The 15,937-nt window shown below is 45.2% G+C and overlaps 1 protein-coding gene across 7 annotated transcripts in view; it reads right to left on the reverse strand.

Moving 5' to 3' along the window:
• The window catches only part of CADPS (calcium dependent secretion activator), a 202,290-nt gene that overhangs the window by 150,197 nt on the left and 36,156 nt on the right, over positions 1-15,937 (reverse strand). For all 7 annotated transcript variants that reach the window (XM_079316651.1, XM_079316650.1, XM_079316648.1 and 4 more), the window contains exons 2-3: positions 12,537-12,650; positions 8,150-8,482 (exon numbers count right to left, since the gene is read on the reverse strand). In XM_079316651.1, the coding sequence (XP_079172777.1) occupies positions 8,150-8,482; positions 12,537-12,650 (447 nt within the window). The remainder of the gene's footprint in view (positions 1-8,149; positions 8,483-12,536; positions 12,651-15,937) is intronic.

Consider the following 15,937-nt stretch of genomic DNA (forward strand, 5'->3'; position numbering starts at 1 on the left):
TAAAAGAGGAAGAGAAGCATTAACATAGTGCAGGGTCATGCACCAGTTATGTCTTATTAAGTATTCCAGCCTTCCTAAAGATAAGCATCACATATGGGTTCTTTTGCAGCTAGCAGTTCCTTGCTTAAAGAGAGAGAGGTCTGGATAACACCCCTTCTGTCTCCCAAGGCCTCCTGGGCTGATTGACAGGAACATGTACTGCAGGGAACAAATGCTGCTCAAAGAAAAAATGAGATTACGTTCTCCAAAAGGGGCCAGTGGGGGCATTTCTTTGTCATGTCTTCTGCTCATCATCTCTGGTTGAGGGAAAGACAAACAGGAAGAGTGACATTTTCCTTTCCTAACAAGACACAGTCCACAGTGTTTCTCCACGTTGAGAAACTGGTTTTTATGTACAGTAGCTTGCACTGAATTCAAAGTTAGAGAAGCAAGAGAGATTGCTTGAAATGAAAACAGCATTTTGAAAGCCATGTCCCACCTTTGGAAACCTTGGAACCAGATCCCATGGAAGCCAACTCAGAAACTGCACTCCAGCCCATCTCAGTTGCATTTATAATGGTTGTTTTTTGGTTTTTCAGGGGAAGATTAGCAATAAGCATTTAATTATTTATGTAGCACATTGAGCTATCACTCCCCTTTCCCCTGTAATGGATAATATTTGGCTTGGCTTCCCCTTGGACAGACCCAGCAGGTGTTTTGAGGCTGGACTACCCTGCACAGGGGCAATCTACTTCATGGAATCATTGGGTTTTCAGTGTAAAGTGCTTTTTTCTAAATCAGCAACTTCTTGTCCACTTGCTCCCCCATTTTTCAGTCTTCCCTCTGCCAAAACCAACACAGCTAACACCTCTGGAGTCTGTACTTTGTGCCATCCCAAATCTCCCCTCCACTGAAATGGTTTCAAGCTGCAATTCCCCAAGGTTGTCACACTTAGTGATGCTCAAGGACTCTCCTATTTCTCAAGCTTTTGCAAAACCTTCCTCACTGCTTCAGCATCTCCCTGCTCAACTGTGCCAGGAAGGGTCAATCTTCCTAACCCTCCCTCTGCTCAGAGGTGGAAGCAGCCAGGCACTTGTAGAGGCAGCAGACACCAGAACAGCAGCAGAAAAGTCATGCCAAGAATGATATTTCAATGAAAGAAGAGAAACAGCAGTTCTTTAATAAAGGGGCTAAGGTAGATTGGAAATGTCAAGTCATTGATATGATGTTTTATAAGGTAACCATGTTTATTTTTTATGCATTTCTTTGTAGCATGAATGCAGATGATGAGTAGTATTCGTGGGCCAACTGAAACAAAAATAAATGAAAGAGATATCTTGATGGTAATTTAAGCTTTTAAATGCAAAAATTAATCAGTCCACACAGACAACAAAGAGCATTCAGCTGATATTGTACCACAAAAGCACCTCATTAATTAGAGGAGGGTAGAAAATGGTTTTTTATCATTTCACAAAGGATGAATATCTTGAAAATCACCCTGATTTTAGCCCTAATGTAAGAAGCTCTCTTGCTGGCTCTTACCTTGCTTGCAGGTGGTGTCACCCCTTACAGTGAGGGCAGGGGAGCAGATCAGAAGTGGGGGACAGGAAATGGTGAGGGGCCCAGTTGTGACAAATCACAGATTCTGAAAAGAAGGCTTCAGCTCAGAGGAGTCCTTGTGGACTCCTGCAGCAAAAAATGAATTAAACCCATCTCCAAAACCCCTAGGAAGAGGGGCTCCAGCAGCCAGGATGCTTTGCATGGCAGCAGAGAGCTGAAATAAGAGGCTGTTCCTCTACTCCAGAACCTGTCTGGATGCTGAAACCATTTTCTGTCCCCTGAATAATATACCATGACAAGCCACTGCTTGTTTTGGTGGAACAAGTGACATTTGTCTAGGCTGTGGAGAGGCAGCCACACTCCTGAACCCAGAGGGAAGGCTGGCAGGAGGTAGAGTGGGAAGGATTCATTACAAATGAGTTCTTCAGGCTAATAAACATCTCTGGTTAGTGTTAGAAGAAAACAACTGAATTCTCCTCTGCAAGTCTTCACTATTGATGCATGACATTATAATTTCTCTGCTAGATAGATGCTCTTTGGATGCACACTTTGGCCTGGTTTCTGTAAAGGGACTGAAAACCAGAAGAAGTCCATACAAGGGCCAGAACTGGAAGTTCCTAGTACACGAAAACACATCCCCAACTGGCAGCTAACAGGGTTAAAACACCCTCTGATTAAATGAAAGCGTCTTTAATTAGTTTAATTGACCATGCCTCAGCCAAGACCATCTGCTCAGCAGCATTTGCCTGCTCTTTGCAGGAGCAATTGATCAGCCATAGCTGGAGAATACAGCATTAGGCTACATCAGATTTATTTTGTTTAATAGAAGAGCTAATTTGCTTTAAATTTAATTACAGGGGCCAAGATTGCTCTCTAAGTCCATAACAGCACATAACATAAGCTGGTCCTACAGCTAATGGGTGCACACGTAGGTCCACACGTGTCTGTGCAAATCAGACCCTGGATGATGACAGCTCAGGTCCCAGCCTGGCAGAGAGTGATCTCTGCCCTGTCCTCCCCAAAAGGCAGCAGCACAGTGACACACTGCTGGGCTGGCAGGGACACACTGCTCACTGCCCTGTCATGTCCCTCCAACCTGCTGAGGTCTTCCCTGCAGCTTTCCTTGGATGCTGGAGCTAGCAGATGTCCCACCTGAACCACCTCTCTTGCTCCAAATTAAAGACACCAAACGATGCCTCACTGCTTCTGCACTGCCTGGGACCAGCAGGGACACTCCTGGCACCTCTCTGTGCCTCCTGGGTAACCTCCATCAGCAAACCCCTTCCAAAGGATTCACCTGCAGAGCCAGACACCACCCTCACCCCTGCCCTGGCATGGCACTGTCCCTCTCAGCTTCTCTGCTCTCCCATGACAAAATCATTCTTCAAAACACTGCATGCTGAGCTGATGGAGAAGGGAATTGCCCCTCCTCCCCAAAGGACCACGTGTGTATCCACGTTGTGTTGTTATGACAGGGAAGATTTCATTCACTTCCCAGTGCTTTTCCCTTCTTCAGTTTCCCACTGGGTGCTAAATCACAGCAGGCTCTGGGAGCTGCTCAGGTCCTGGCAGGAAGCTGCAGCTGCTGCTGGCTGCTGCAGGAGTAATTACAGCCCTGCAGAAGGCTCTGGGCTGCCATTTCTGTTTCCATGGAAATAAATACAGAATTACTGAAAACAGACCATGATGCTTTATGGATTTTGAGGCTTTTGATCATCTCTAAACCACTTTAACCCGTTTTTATAAGTTGTGGCTTTGTTTTAAGTGGGAGGGAGAAGGCAGGGTGGGGATGATGCTCATAGAGTAAATATAGGTGAAACAATCAAAAGGAGTTTGAAATAGTGAAAGAAGGGGAGAAAAGTCACAGGGTGAGGCTGATACCCTGGGGATTTGCAAGGCAGAGAGCAGTGCTGACCAAAGCTGCTGGGTGTCCATGGCACATGCATCCAGCCTTGGAGAAAGGAGCCCATGGAGATTCACTGATTCTTGCCTGCAGCCCCAGAGCAGTCCCTGCTCACCACCACCATCCCCAGGACAGGCTGTTTGTAGGGGGCTCTGGGGTACAAGCAAAGCTCCCACTCTTACAGAGGGGTCATTACAGCCAGAGTTAGTGCTCAAATGCTCAGAACTGCATTGAGCTTCGAGATGAAGCTAGAATAAAAAAATAAATGCTTTAAACAGGAAGCAGAAGGGAGGGACCTGATCCTAAACCCCTGAGGCTCTGAACTGAAGGGCAGAGATGTGCACTGACAGGTAACTCCACACTGTGCACAGCAATCCTGGACTCAATGCTCATTGAGGGCATGGCTGGGAATCCTTCATCACAACAAACTAAATGAAATGCTTGGTTTGGGGAGGATACACACAAATCAAACATTTATTCTGAGGTGACTTTTGCCTTCATCTCACTGTCTGAGCTGTCACAATGCCTCACATGAGTTTCTGCCCCTACTTGGGCTGCAGCTTTCAAGTTCCACTACAGTTTCTTTGCAAACAGAAAGAACTTAGGAAATTTTTTTAAGGAGATGTCTCCAATTTTTGGCTAAGTCAGCAAAGTCAGCTCATGCCACGTGTTTGGCACACAGTGGGTACATGATGGCTGTGTGACCATGTGCCAGGCACAAGATTGACACACATTGGGTGTGTGGTGGGCACATGAGGGGCTCAACACACCAGAGCAAGTGAAGAAACCAAGTTTGGTACAACCACACGAACTGCAGAGATGAGAGAGGGGCAGAAGGCAAGACACCACCTCAGCAAATCATTTCTAATACTGACTTGAGCTAAAATCAAACACTTGAGTCAGTTTTTTTTTTGGCAGGGGAACTTTATGTTATGTGAGAAATGTCAGCCTTTGGACATAGTGTCCTAATTCAGCTGCGAAAATAAATGTCAAAACAGTGAATTCTAGTTTTAAGCCAGCTCCATTTGAGAAAATTTGGGTTGAAATGTTTCCTAGTTAAAATCACAGGGCCCCAAAACTTATGAAACAATTCCAGCTGAACTGGTGAGAAGTCTTTATGCCTTTACATGAAATAGCCACCAGACAGCAATGAGACCTGGTGTGTGTTGCAGCCCACCCACACATGCACACTTCTCTGATGTTCTGCCTTCTACATGGATGGACAGAAATAGATGCTGAAAAACCATGACCATGTATTAGCATCACTCAGCAGGTTGGACATGCCTATATTTAGTTATTTTCTTTTAAATCTTACATCTAAGGGAATATGCTTAGCACAGGTTATTTTGCTGCAGTCAGGCCCAGGAAAGAAGAGAAAGTCTGAATCCTAAAAGTTCAGGCAGCTCTGCAGGGAGAGTCCACTCTTCCTCTGAAGCAGGAGGATGGACTTGCACACCTCATCACAGACACGACCTGAACATCTGCTCCTGCTGCAGGATTAACTGAACAGCACTGTACCAGCTCCAGCTCTTCTCACCATAGCTAAAAATGACTTCCAAACACAGCTTGAGACAGAAAAGTAAATCACTGCCCTAAGGCTGGGAAAGAACAAGACAGGGAGAACACCACAGCCTGATCTTCAGAGATGCTCTCAATTCAGCCATCATGAAGGTCAGCAGGAAATAGAATACCCTAGGAAATGCCAACTGCAGTAAGAATCCAAGTTTGGAATTGCCCAACACATACAAAAACAGCTCCTCTGGTACTCCTCCACAGACACAGGTTAATTACAAAGCAGAAGAGCTAAATTTAAATCTTGCCAACTGGTTCTGGACCAGAAAGCCCAGACTGAAACACATTTCTCCCTCCACTACACCTCTCACACAGCAGAGTAGCTCGCTGCTGGAGCCAGAGATGCTCAATTCCCATGCTGACTCCAGTGGAGCAGAAACACCAAGCCACGTGGCATGTGTTATGCAAAAAGCACAAGACTCTGTGTATTATTTAAAATGTTCTGGTCAGAGCTTGTGCTTAACAACACTCTAATCTTCACAACTATGCTGCTACAACACCACTTCCCATCTTTGTTTCCTAAAAGCCTTTCCAACTGCATGAATACCTTGCTATCAATAACTGCTATCTCAGATCCTGCTAAATAACTGCTATCACATTAAGAATACACTTCTCTCATGCCACCTGGGGATATTGCATTAAAAAAATCTCTTTAGAAATCATCTTCCTTCTGCAAAAACAAAATATTATCTCAGAAGTGAATGGAGATGCAGTCCCAGTGATGCAATCATTATGCAATTAGTGTGATGTAACAGGAGGCTGCATAGAGAAAAGCATCTGCTTTCAGACCACAGAAGCACCAGCAGTGTTTGGGCTCTCAGCACCATTCCTGCTTATGCTTTCAGAGGACAACTAGGTAAAGCCTTGTCACCCCTTGCCTCCTTGTACAGCCTCTGGGCAATTTCACCCTGCACACTAAGGCAAGGGAGAGCACAGACCAGCCAGCCCCTCCACATGAGACAATGGGCTTTGCTTTTCTAATTACAGGTGACTGACTGATAAACTGCATGAACAGCACAGTGCTGCCACTCTGCAGAGAGTGATGGCATTCACACAGCCTGCTAGGGAAAAGGTTGCTTTTCCCAATTGCCCCCATCCATGGCAGACAAGCACAGGTCCAAAAAAAGTGTAGCTTACACCATACCAAATTACCATTGAGAAGCTCATGACTACCCCCAACAGACTGGCTGCAAGCAATGGCTGAGTCCCTGTGGAAAGAGTAATGGTCAACAGCAATTTCAGTGCTCCATGGCAAGTGAGAAGCACAAAGTGTCTGCTGCTGGCCAGAGGGCTCCAAAGACCCCACTGGTACAGCCTGGATGACATGACCACAGGCAGCATAAAAAAATAGGGTTCCCAGAGCAAAGCCTGTGGTTTCCCTGGGTGCTCTGCAGAAGGAGGAGGAGCAGCAGTGACCTGTTATCCATGGGACAGGGTCCAACCCCACCATGGCACTTTAACCACTCCCACTGCATCCCAGGAAAACACCCTGGTGACCTTGCAGCTTTCTGAGGAGTGCATTGCATAAAGGGCTTTCCCTTCTGCACAGCTAATCTCCACTATCCAGGTATTAAAAACAGAGTAACTTCCATGCTAATTCATCAGAAATTGTGTCTTCTGTAAAAGCTTAAATTACAGGCTTACTGCCTCTAAGTATTAGAAAAGTCCCAGAATTAAGGCCTTCACTTACAGACTAAAACCAGAACCCATGCAGGAAAAAGATTGCTTGATGCAATGGGGCAATTTGCAGGGAACAGCCTCTGGGTTCATGGTGTCAGGCAGAAAGGTTCTAACAAGCAGAGATCACAAAGCAGGGCAGCTGTGCTCAAACACTGTTTTCTGCATCAGTGGGAAGCACAAACCAGGAGGGAAGGATCACACACACACTCACGCAAAGCCACCCTGGTCCTTAGCAAGGCACAGGTCAAGGGAGGATGAGAGACACAGGGATGGAGCTGGTTTCAGTTAAAAAATAAACCAAAACACAGCAGAACTGACTCAGGTCTTGACACATCACTGAAAACATTATGGTTCTGATTTTAAAGAATTCTTCCGACAGAGGATGGAGGCACAAAATCTGTGTAAACACAATTTATGAGGGACACTGCAGTTTTTGTTATGAAGACACATTACTCAGTGACATTTATTATCCTTTCCCCACTCTGCCATTAAGGTCTGAGATGAAGAAAAACAAATGTAAGATAACTAACTCTTTACAAGGGTAAAAACAGATCAAACATAATTCTCTGTGTCTTAAGAAGAATTGGAAATGTCTAGACAGAAGACAGACAGAATTGGTCTCAAATGTATTCATTTCAATAAGAAGTTGAAGCCCTGAATTATAGGGAAAAGACTGAGGTCTGCTCTTCCTCCAAAAACTTTCCACACCTTAGTCTCTCTGTGACTGTGGCATCCTTTATCCCGCTGTGATATTTATATCCAATTGCAGGTGACCATAATTTGGGTCATCAGCAGTCTGGACAGCCACTGACAGCCCTCAGCAAGAGCTGCTGTAGACACAAGCAGCACTGCAGAGTCCCAGCCATGCAACTCTAGAGAACTGCCCCTTCTGGGGTAGGAAGAAATGAATGGGAAAGGTTTTCAAGTGCAAGCAGAATACCCTGAGGTCACGGAGCTTTGGGATGCTCTTTCCTTCCACCACAGGCATGCAGGGATCACAGAGCTCAATCTACTTAAGGAGAACATGTATAACCCCACTGGGTAAGTCTGCATAAGCCACCCACCCCAGGGACCCCTGGGATCCTACCACTGATTTCACAGGCTGTAAGAACCTCTGTCATTTAGACTGGTGATGTGACATAGGAAGGACAAACAAGCCACAGGCAAACAACTTAACCACTTCAAAGACCTGCTCACCCAGGTACAGAGCTGAGGAATAAAATTTTCCTATCTCAGCAATCCTATGGAATAGTGCAAGAAACTGAGCAAGAGAAGGAGGCCCATTTGGACAGCCAGAACAACACTGGCAGTGTGGAAGTCCCACCATAAACCAACCCCCACTTTCTTGGTAGAAGTTCTCCAAAAGAGTCCTGTCAGACGCAAAGTTACCAGTTAACAGCAGTATCTCCTACTGACAAGCCTTCCCCAAAAAACCCCGTTCCATTCCCACCTTACCTGACATGCATTGTACAGAAGCTGATGCTCAAATTTCTTGATCCCCAAAATGTTCTGGAACATCTCATAGAGCTGCTCCTTGCTGAGAATGAGCTCGGAGGCCGCGCTCGCTGTCATCCTGGCCTGCTGCTTCCGGGGATCCTCCTCCCCACGGTAAATGGCATCAAACTTTGCCATCCACGAGCTCAGCACTGTCTCCTTGCTGAGGCCATCGATTTCGGGCAGGCTGCGCACTCTCTTCTCAATGTGCTTCTTGAACACCTCCCGGGAGTCGTTGGCCGAGCACCCCCCGCTCTGCACCATCCTGGCAACGCGGTCGCTTTTCAGGAACACCTGCAAAGGAAAGGGGTCAGTTAAAAAAAAAAAAAAAAAAAAAACCTTTAGTACCACAAAAGGTGCTTTCACTGCTGGGAAGTTGCTTGTGGGCATTCTCCAACTCCTCACTCAAGCGCCACATGTTGCCAGAGGTTTCAGCCGTACTTTGGGAAGCATAATGGAATCAGGTGAAGGTGCTGCTTTGCCTCCACTAAAATGAAATATTTTGATGCAATTAGGACTTGATGTGATGCTATGGTCACACCTCATCAGATACATAAATACCCTTTGGGAAAGCAGGATTTTATTTTGGTCCATCTGATGCTTTAATAAGAAAGTTTTTGTACAGTTATACTCACCCAACCAAGCCCTGCCCTGTTAGAGGGAGCAGAGTCATCTTACTGAAGCCAACAACACTGCAACGGATTTATTCTGGCAGCCAAGGCACTGGGAAACCTCTGCAAGGACCAGGTTTGCACCCTAATTCTACTACACCAGAGGAGATTCTTGCTGTTGGCCTTCTGTCACAGGAATGGCTTCAGCATGGCTTGCACCTTTGCAGAGATGCAGGGCACTGACAGCAGAAGAAAGGGAGGGAGAAAACATTTCATAAAGATGTTCTTCCCACTACAAGAGCAGCAAAAGGGTTAAAACATGACTCCCACAGACCACAGATGTCCTGGGTGCAACACAGAGCTGAAGGGTTAGGGAGACAAGGATATTGTGTTAGCTCCCCTCTCCCAAGCCCTGAGCACAGAAGAGCAAACAATATCCAGCAAGAAAACTGTTGTTTTATTAATAATGGCTGAGAACTGATGAATACAGCAGCTTGGAAAGAAGCTGTGCCCTCACAAGGGTGTATCTGTCAGCTCTCAATAATTAAAGAGCTTGAGGATGACCTAGGGACATGATAGATTTTGTTTTTATATACCATTCAGCAACACAGTACTCCATGTTCCCAGATGCTTGATGGCACAGGCATCTGTTGGCAGAAGTAGTGGGTTTTGTCCAAGGACCAGACCAAAAATGATGCTGAGGAAGAGCTGGGCTGTTTCCTTCCAATATCATGATGGGAGCACTCACTCCCTGCAGACAAGACAGGCAGAATGCCACCAACAACCTCTTCTGTCCATGCTGAAAAAAGAGCAGCATGGGCTTCATTTCCTTGTGGAGATTAAATATGAGTGCTAATGCCCCAGGTGTGTGCAGATAGTTTCAAGTAATGGGTGAGAGCTAACAAGAGCCAAGCTCCTGATGCATACTGACTGCAGGTAAGAGTAGGAGATCACAGTGACCAGCCCCACTGCAACATCCTGGCCTCCCACATCCCCTCATCCATGCCAGGTGCCCAGGCCTGAACCTGTGTGACACTCCCTGTGGCTGTTAGCCATGGTCCTCACCCCCAGCATCATGAGCAGTGGGATCTGGCTCCCCATACTCCCTCAGCCCTGATTTTTCCTCCCTGGGTATAGAGAAGCAGCCAGCAGAGCAAAGGAAGGCTGCAGCTGGCAGGGAGGAGGCAGGCACAGGGGAGCATCAGTCAGACACAGAGCAGCAGAAACCATGAAATAGGAAGATTAAAAAAAAACCCAAAAAAGATAAAAAAAGGTGCTCTGTCCTGTTTCCTATAGAAAATACCAGATAAATTGCCTGGCTGTAGGACTGCTTAGTAGAGTTGCCAGGAGCCAAGAATTGCCTAGAACAAATCCTAGCATGGGTGCACACACCAATTCTTGCAGAAGAGAAGTGACCTCCAGGAGCTGGGTCAGGCATCTCCTGCCACAGCACACACGAGCCCACCATGGCTCTGTGTCTGCCCACAGCAGAGTGGGAATGGGCCCAATGAAGCACTAACATCATATGACTGAAGTGACTGCTGCAAAATGTGCTGGTGACAGACAAAGCTCTACTCATTAGAAGTCAAAGGATCTGAGAAAAGCTCCCCTGCAGTGTGTTGGAGTGTGCTGGGCCTGTCTGTGCACACGGGTCTGCAGCATTCCTGCAGGCACAGCACTGCTGTGCAGAGCAGCAGCAGATCACTCAATTTTTTAATTTGATAGCAGCCTGTGAACTAGCCTAAGACTGACAACCACATGCTTACCCTGACAGTCAGAATTAACAGCAAAATGTGGCCATGCAAACACATTCAGGGCAACAGCAAATGCATTTCTGACCTACAATAAAACCCTTACTTTTTTTTTCTCTGCAAAAAAACAGTCATTCCCAGCTAATGAACTTATTCTGCACATTAATAAGTGGACCTTTTAGAAACACCAGCCATGTCCTGCACAGAGGTTACCAGTTTCAGCTGTGTGTTTTCCAAGCCATCTTGCAGATTTATAAATCAGTAAATGCTGATTTCTGATAGCACCCAGAAGAAGGACAGTTAATTGAATAAAACTGAGATTTGCTGGAGCTGAGATAAGCAGGACCTGCTGTGATTTGCACAATGGATCAACCAAGGGGGGCACATCTCTGCAGAGAAGGAAAGGAGAACACCCTCAGCAGGAACACTGCCCAGGCACTGAGGGGCAGAGGCTTTCTGTGGCTTTCTGAGGCTTTTTCTTTGCCTTGTGCCACTGCAGCTGGTGCTGAGGAAGAGCCACAGAGGAAACCTCCAGCTGCACAGCAGCTAAAGCACATGGCCATCAATTAAAGGAGACCAAGAGCTAAGAGGAAGAAAAAGAAATTTGTGCTAAAGGACACAGTGTGATGCATTACACTTTATGTGGCCCGTTTTAAGCAGGACAGAGCCAGTGGAGGGCTCACTTGAAGGGATATTTTTTGTGTTCATCTAGTGCTAATCTACTGCACTTTTTCAGTTTGATAACTTGGGGCATGTGTACAGCACAGGACTCTGCAGCTGCCAGCACACAGCCAGACCCAGCTGTGAAACAGGGATGCATTTTGCCTGGTTTTAAGCAGTTTCCTCTCCCTGCACAATAATGTTATCTGAGCAGATCATGCTGCTCTTGCATCCTCCAACACAGCTCACTTGATCTTGAAAACTCTATTTGAGAGCACCTGCTCAGTGAAGCTGTGATGATCCCTTGGCAATTTCTTTTCTGATAAAAGATGTAAATGACTCTTGGCTTCCTTCCTTGTACAGAGAATGATGGAGCAGGAACTACTACACTGGTTTAACAGAGTTAATCCAGAGATAATTTGGCTTTCCTTACACAGAAGCAGCTTCTGCCATATCCTATAGAGGTAAAATTTTCTTCACTTTTAGTATCTGATTTTGGTCCCTCTTAGATTGGACTTCTAGAGAAATATTTTATGTAGGCAATTCAAAATCTTCACCTTCTGTGACAGAATAGCTCTAGGGAGAAAGAGAAATGGTTTGCAGAAAGGCTAGCAAAAAAATAAACAACACTGCTCATAGAAATGACAAGCACTGATTTCCTTCAAAACCAGAAATTCTTTCCCTCTAAGCAGAGATATAAAAGGCAGCATTATGAGCTGCATACAAAGAGGTGCATAAAGAGACATATGCATAATTATTCTTTTGCACAATTATGAACAATGTTTCGTGTTCTCTGGTATCATCCAGTTTTGTAGATGCACATCCTCTTCACTCCCCCTTTGCTTTGCAGCATTTGTCAGGCCAAAGAGAAAAGACAAGACTCTTGATGAAAATCTCAAAGTCAATTGGACACATGCAAAAGCTTCCGCAAGAACTGAATGTGCTGCCCAGATTTCTCTTGGTATTTTTCACAGAGAGCACATGACATTGATTTTACTGATTTTGCCATCTTCACTGTTTTAAAATACACTGTTTAAAAGTACCAGGAAGTTATTTTTCAGCTCAAAGGAAGGGCACTCTTGCCCCTAACCAACCTATAAGAAAACACCATGGCATAGGGGTTGCTATGGTTGTTCCATGGTTTACATTCAAACCCCAAACCTCCCCAACACTGTGATGTACCAGACATCAGACAGAAGCCACTTTGCACTTGCCTTTGCTTCATATTGTGTGATAATGGACAAACCATTAATTCAGAATTCAACCCCATCTGTGAATAGGGATGGGGACAGGGATTCATAAGAGCATTGCATTGTCTCTCCTTACCTCGTAGTAGCTCTGGACAGCATTTATAAATGCCTCATCTGCCACAATCTGGGTTTCTCCATTGAGAAAGGCCTGGAAACGATCTTTGATTGTCTGGAGCTGCTGCTTACTTATCTGTAAAATATGCCAAAAGAAGAAAATTTGTCAAAAAAGGTTTTTGTATGAGGAAAAGAACCCAGTAATTGATCTGCAATATCTTATTGGGGTGCTTATGACGTGCATTTCTGGTCTCCTTTGAAGACAGCAGCAATAGTTGAAGAACCAGCAACACATGTATTATGCACTCTGCAGCCTGGCCAGTTCACTCAGGCATCACAAGCACCTAAAGTCACCCTGAACATCATTTCTAAGCAACTCTGCCACCACAAAATGCACAGATATACTCAATTTAAAAGCAAGCTGCTGTGTGAGTGCTTAGAAGAATCTGTTTTGGTGCAACCCCTTCTCTACTCAGCTTCTCCTCCCCTTTTCCAAATGGAAAGCCTTGTAAGCTAGCTGTTGATTTTAGGGTTGGTTGGTTTTTTTTTTGTCCTTGCTCATTTCTTTTGGCTTTTCACATACAAAATGTCAGTCAAAATCAGTGGTGAAAGAATTTAATGTCGAAATCCTATGAGACCAAACCTGTTCTCCTTATCCTAGCAAGGACTTTCTCTGCTGTTTCTCTGATGTTCAAAATACTTTCTGTCCAGCATACAGCTGGTATAACTTACAAGACAATTCAAATTCTGTCACAATGACATCAATAGAAAGTTTACAAGGGTTTATTCCAGCCTTGTAATATAACATGCCATTATTTTTCCAATTTATCTGTCAGTTTAAAACCAGACACAGCTAAAAAACCACCTCTTCAGCTTACAATGCAGACAAAGTCACAGCAGGCATATAAGTAATGTATCAGCAATGCAAGCATAATATCTTAAAATATAGGCAACAATCATGCTGAAAAGCTGCAGGGATTGAAATGTAGCTGGGGCTGGTTTACCATGGGGTTTACTTCATGTTCAAGGATAAGAATTAATTTTGGCAGAAGGAAGCAAACAATATGTATATATTACAACTTCTGAAAACTGAAAGGGAAAGGAGAGCAGGAGGAATTAGGGCTGGTATTTATTAGTGACCAAAAAGTTTAGAGAAGACTCTTTTTTCCTCATTTGTATGCCAATGGAAGAAACCAGCCCATTAGAATGGAAGAAAATGATAAAATTAATGGCTCTAAGTGTTTAAATGGCTTTGAATAAAGCATTAAAAACTGCAGAGATTCAAACAACTAGAGCATAACGATGCCTGGTAAACACCACTAGTGATAAAAAGCAGGAAAGGGACCACTTGGAAAATGCAGTGATAAATATCACTGGAGCTACAGTCACGATGTGCTACGTGGGGTGTTTAGGGACTGCAAACATCATGAACACTGTAATTAATTCCTCAACACCATGCTGAGAGGGGTTAGTGAGCAATAGCAATTTGATGTGATAATCTGGGATTATCCTACTGCTAATGGAGAGGTGTTCATCAAAGTGACAAAGTGAGACTCACTACTCTATGCCTTAGAAAATGCGGAACAGCCTTCACCACTTTGTGAAGGTGGGTCATTCCCATCCCCAAAACACCAGCCCAGACTTCACAGGGTCTCACACATGCAACAAAGCTCAGCATCACAAGGCTGGAGTAAGGACCATCCCTTAACCTGACCCACCTGAGCCTTGGGATATGAACCCAGAGGAAAAGCACTGCCAAAAGCTTACAGCTTTTAGGATAACAGTCTTAGGACCAAAAATTAGATCCTATCTGCCATGTCAGGAACCTAAACCTCTTTGGGGTGCTTGCCAGCAGCACCCTGGACACCAGGAGCCCTTGGACAACACACACTACATCAGATGTCAAACAGGCTCCAAACCTATCTGAGCTGATGGAATTGAAAACTGGGGCAATGATAAGAGGAGCCACAGACAATGCAGTGAATGAGTGGGGGACACCTGTAGGAAGGTGCTAGGTCTGTTTTTATTAATCTTTTAATCTCGAAGAAGTGAAAGGCAGAATGTTAATTAAATGTATTGACAATTTTGTATTAGCAAGCATTGTGAATGTCAGAAAGAAATGACAGGGCAACAGATGCTATCAAAAACCAACAAAAGAAATGGAAAAACAACAGGTAACCTTGAAATCAGGGTGCTGAGGCACAAGGAAACACATACTAAGAGCATAGATACTCTCAGCTAAGAGGCTAATTTGAGATTTTAACTGCATGGCATATTTATTACATTTTTGTGTCCAGGTTATTTCTTAGGACAACCTCCAAAAGTCCTTGCCTGTTCAATTCCTATAATGCCATCTAGCAGCAATGTTTCATCCTCCTTCCTCAGTACTGAATGGGCTACCTTCAGAACAAATGATGCTCCTTGAAATTCCTAGAAATTCCCAATCTGCAGCTCACACACAAGCTCCTGGGGGCTGTGGAAATGAATCACCGGATTTGTCTCTACTCCAGTGTCAGTTGCCTCCTCCTTGGCCAAGCTGTCCCAGCATTTTCCCCATCCAGGCACAAGGAGATCCTCTCTGATCACACCAGGCTGCAGCCCAGCCCAGTCCTCAGCTGGCAGGACCCTCTGGCCCCCCAGCAGACCATGAGGCAGCACTGGCTATTGATCCATGTCTGTGCTGCTGATAGGGATGTTATCAGGGAAGCTGTCAATCTGAGACACAATTTAACTACTTTCATAATAAATTTAGCTTCTGCAGCACAGCAACAAACACCTGGTGCAGAAAGCCAATACCACAGGGAGCAGAGGAGAACTGCAGGTCAACCAAATGTGCCAACCTTCTATTTTATGCCTCTTTCCTTCCCCATGAGGCCCCACAGTCATTGCTGCCAAATCCCAGAAGCACTTCTGGGGCAGCTGGGAGGCTGCAGGAAGGCAGGGGGGCAATCTCTGCACCAGCACCACACTCCAGAGCCCTGAGGCAGTGCCAAGTGATGCCATTAACTCAGCCTCAGGCTTAAAAGAGCACGTGCCATGAACACTCAACTGGAAGCTTAAGTGCTTTAAAGTCAGGGGTGTTATTTTATCTCATGTAATTAGAGGCACCAGTGATAAGCCAGAAATCCATATAAAGCTAGCCAACAGCTTCTCCAGACCCAGTCAGGCCACTAAGGGTCCAATACAAACCACTTCTCAGTTACCTTCCATAGGGTGCTCACATATAGCATGAACAGCAGAATTGGAAGGGCATCAGTACAACATCACAGCCTTCACAGCAGCTGTGGCAGGAGGTGAACCCTGTCAGGCTGCAAGCCCAGCAGGGGTGTGGATGCTGGGGCACAGCCTGGCTGCCTCCCATGCAAACACAAATTCAAGTGCCATCACACAGGAGAGCTGGGAGTAAACAGAACTAGTGGATTG

The sequence above is a fragment of the Erithacus rubecula genome, assembly GCF_903797595.1.
Source record: "Erithacus rubecula genome assembly, chromosome: 13".
NCBI lineage: Eukaryota > Metazoa > Chordata > Aves > Passeriformes > Muscicapidae > Erithacus > Erithacus rubecula.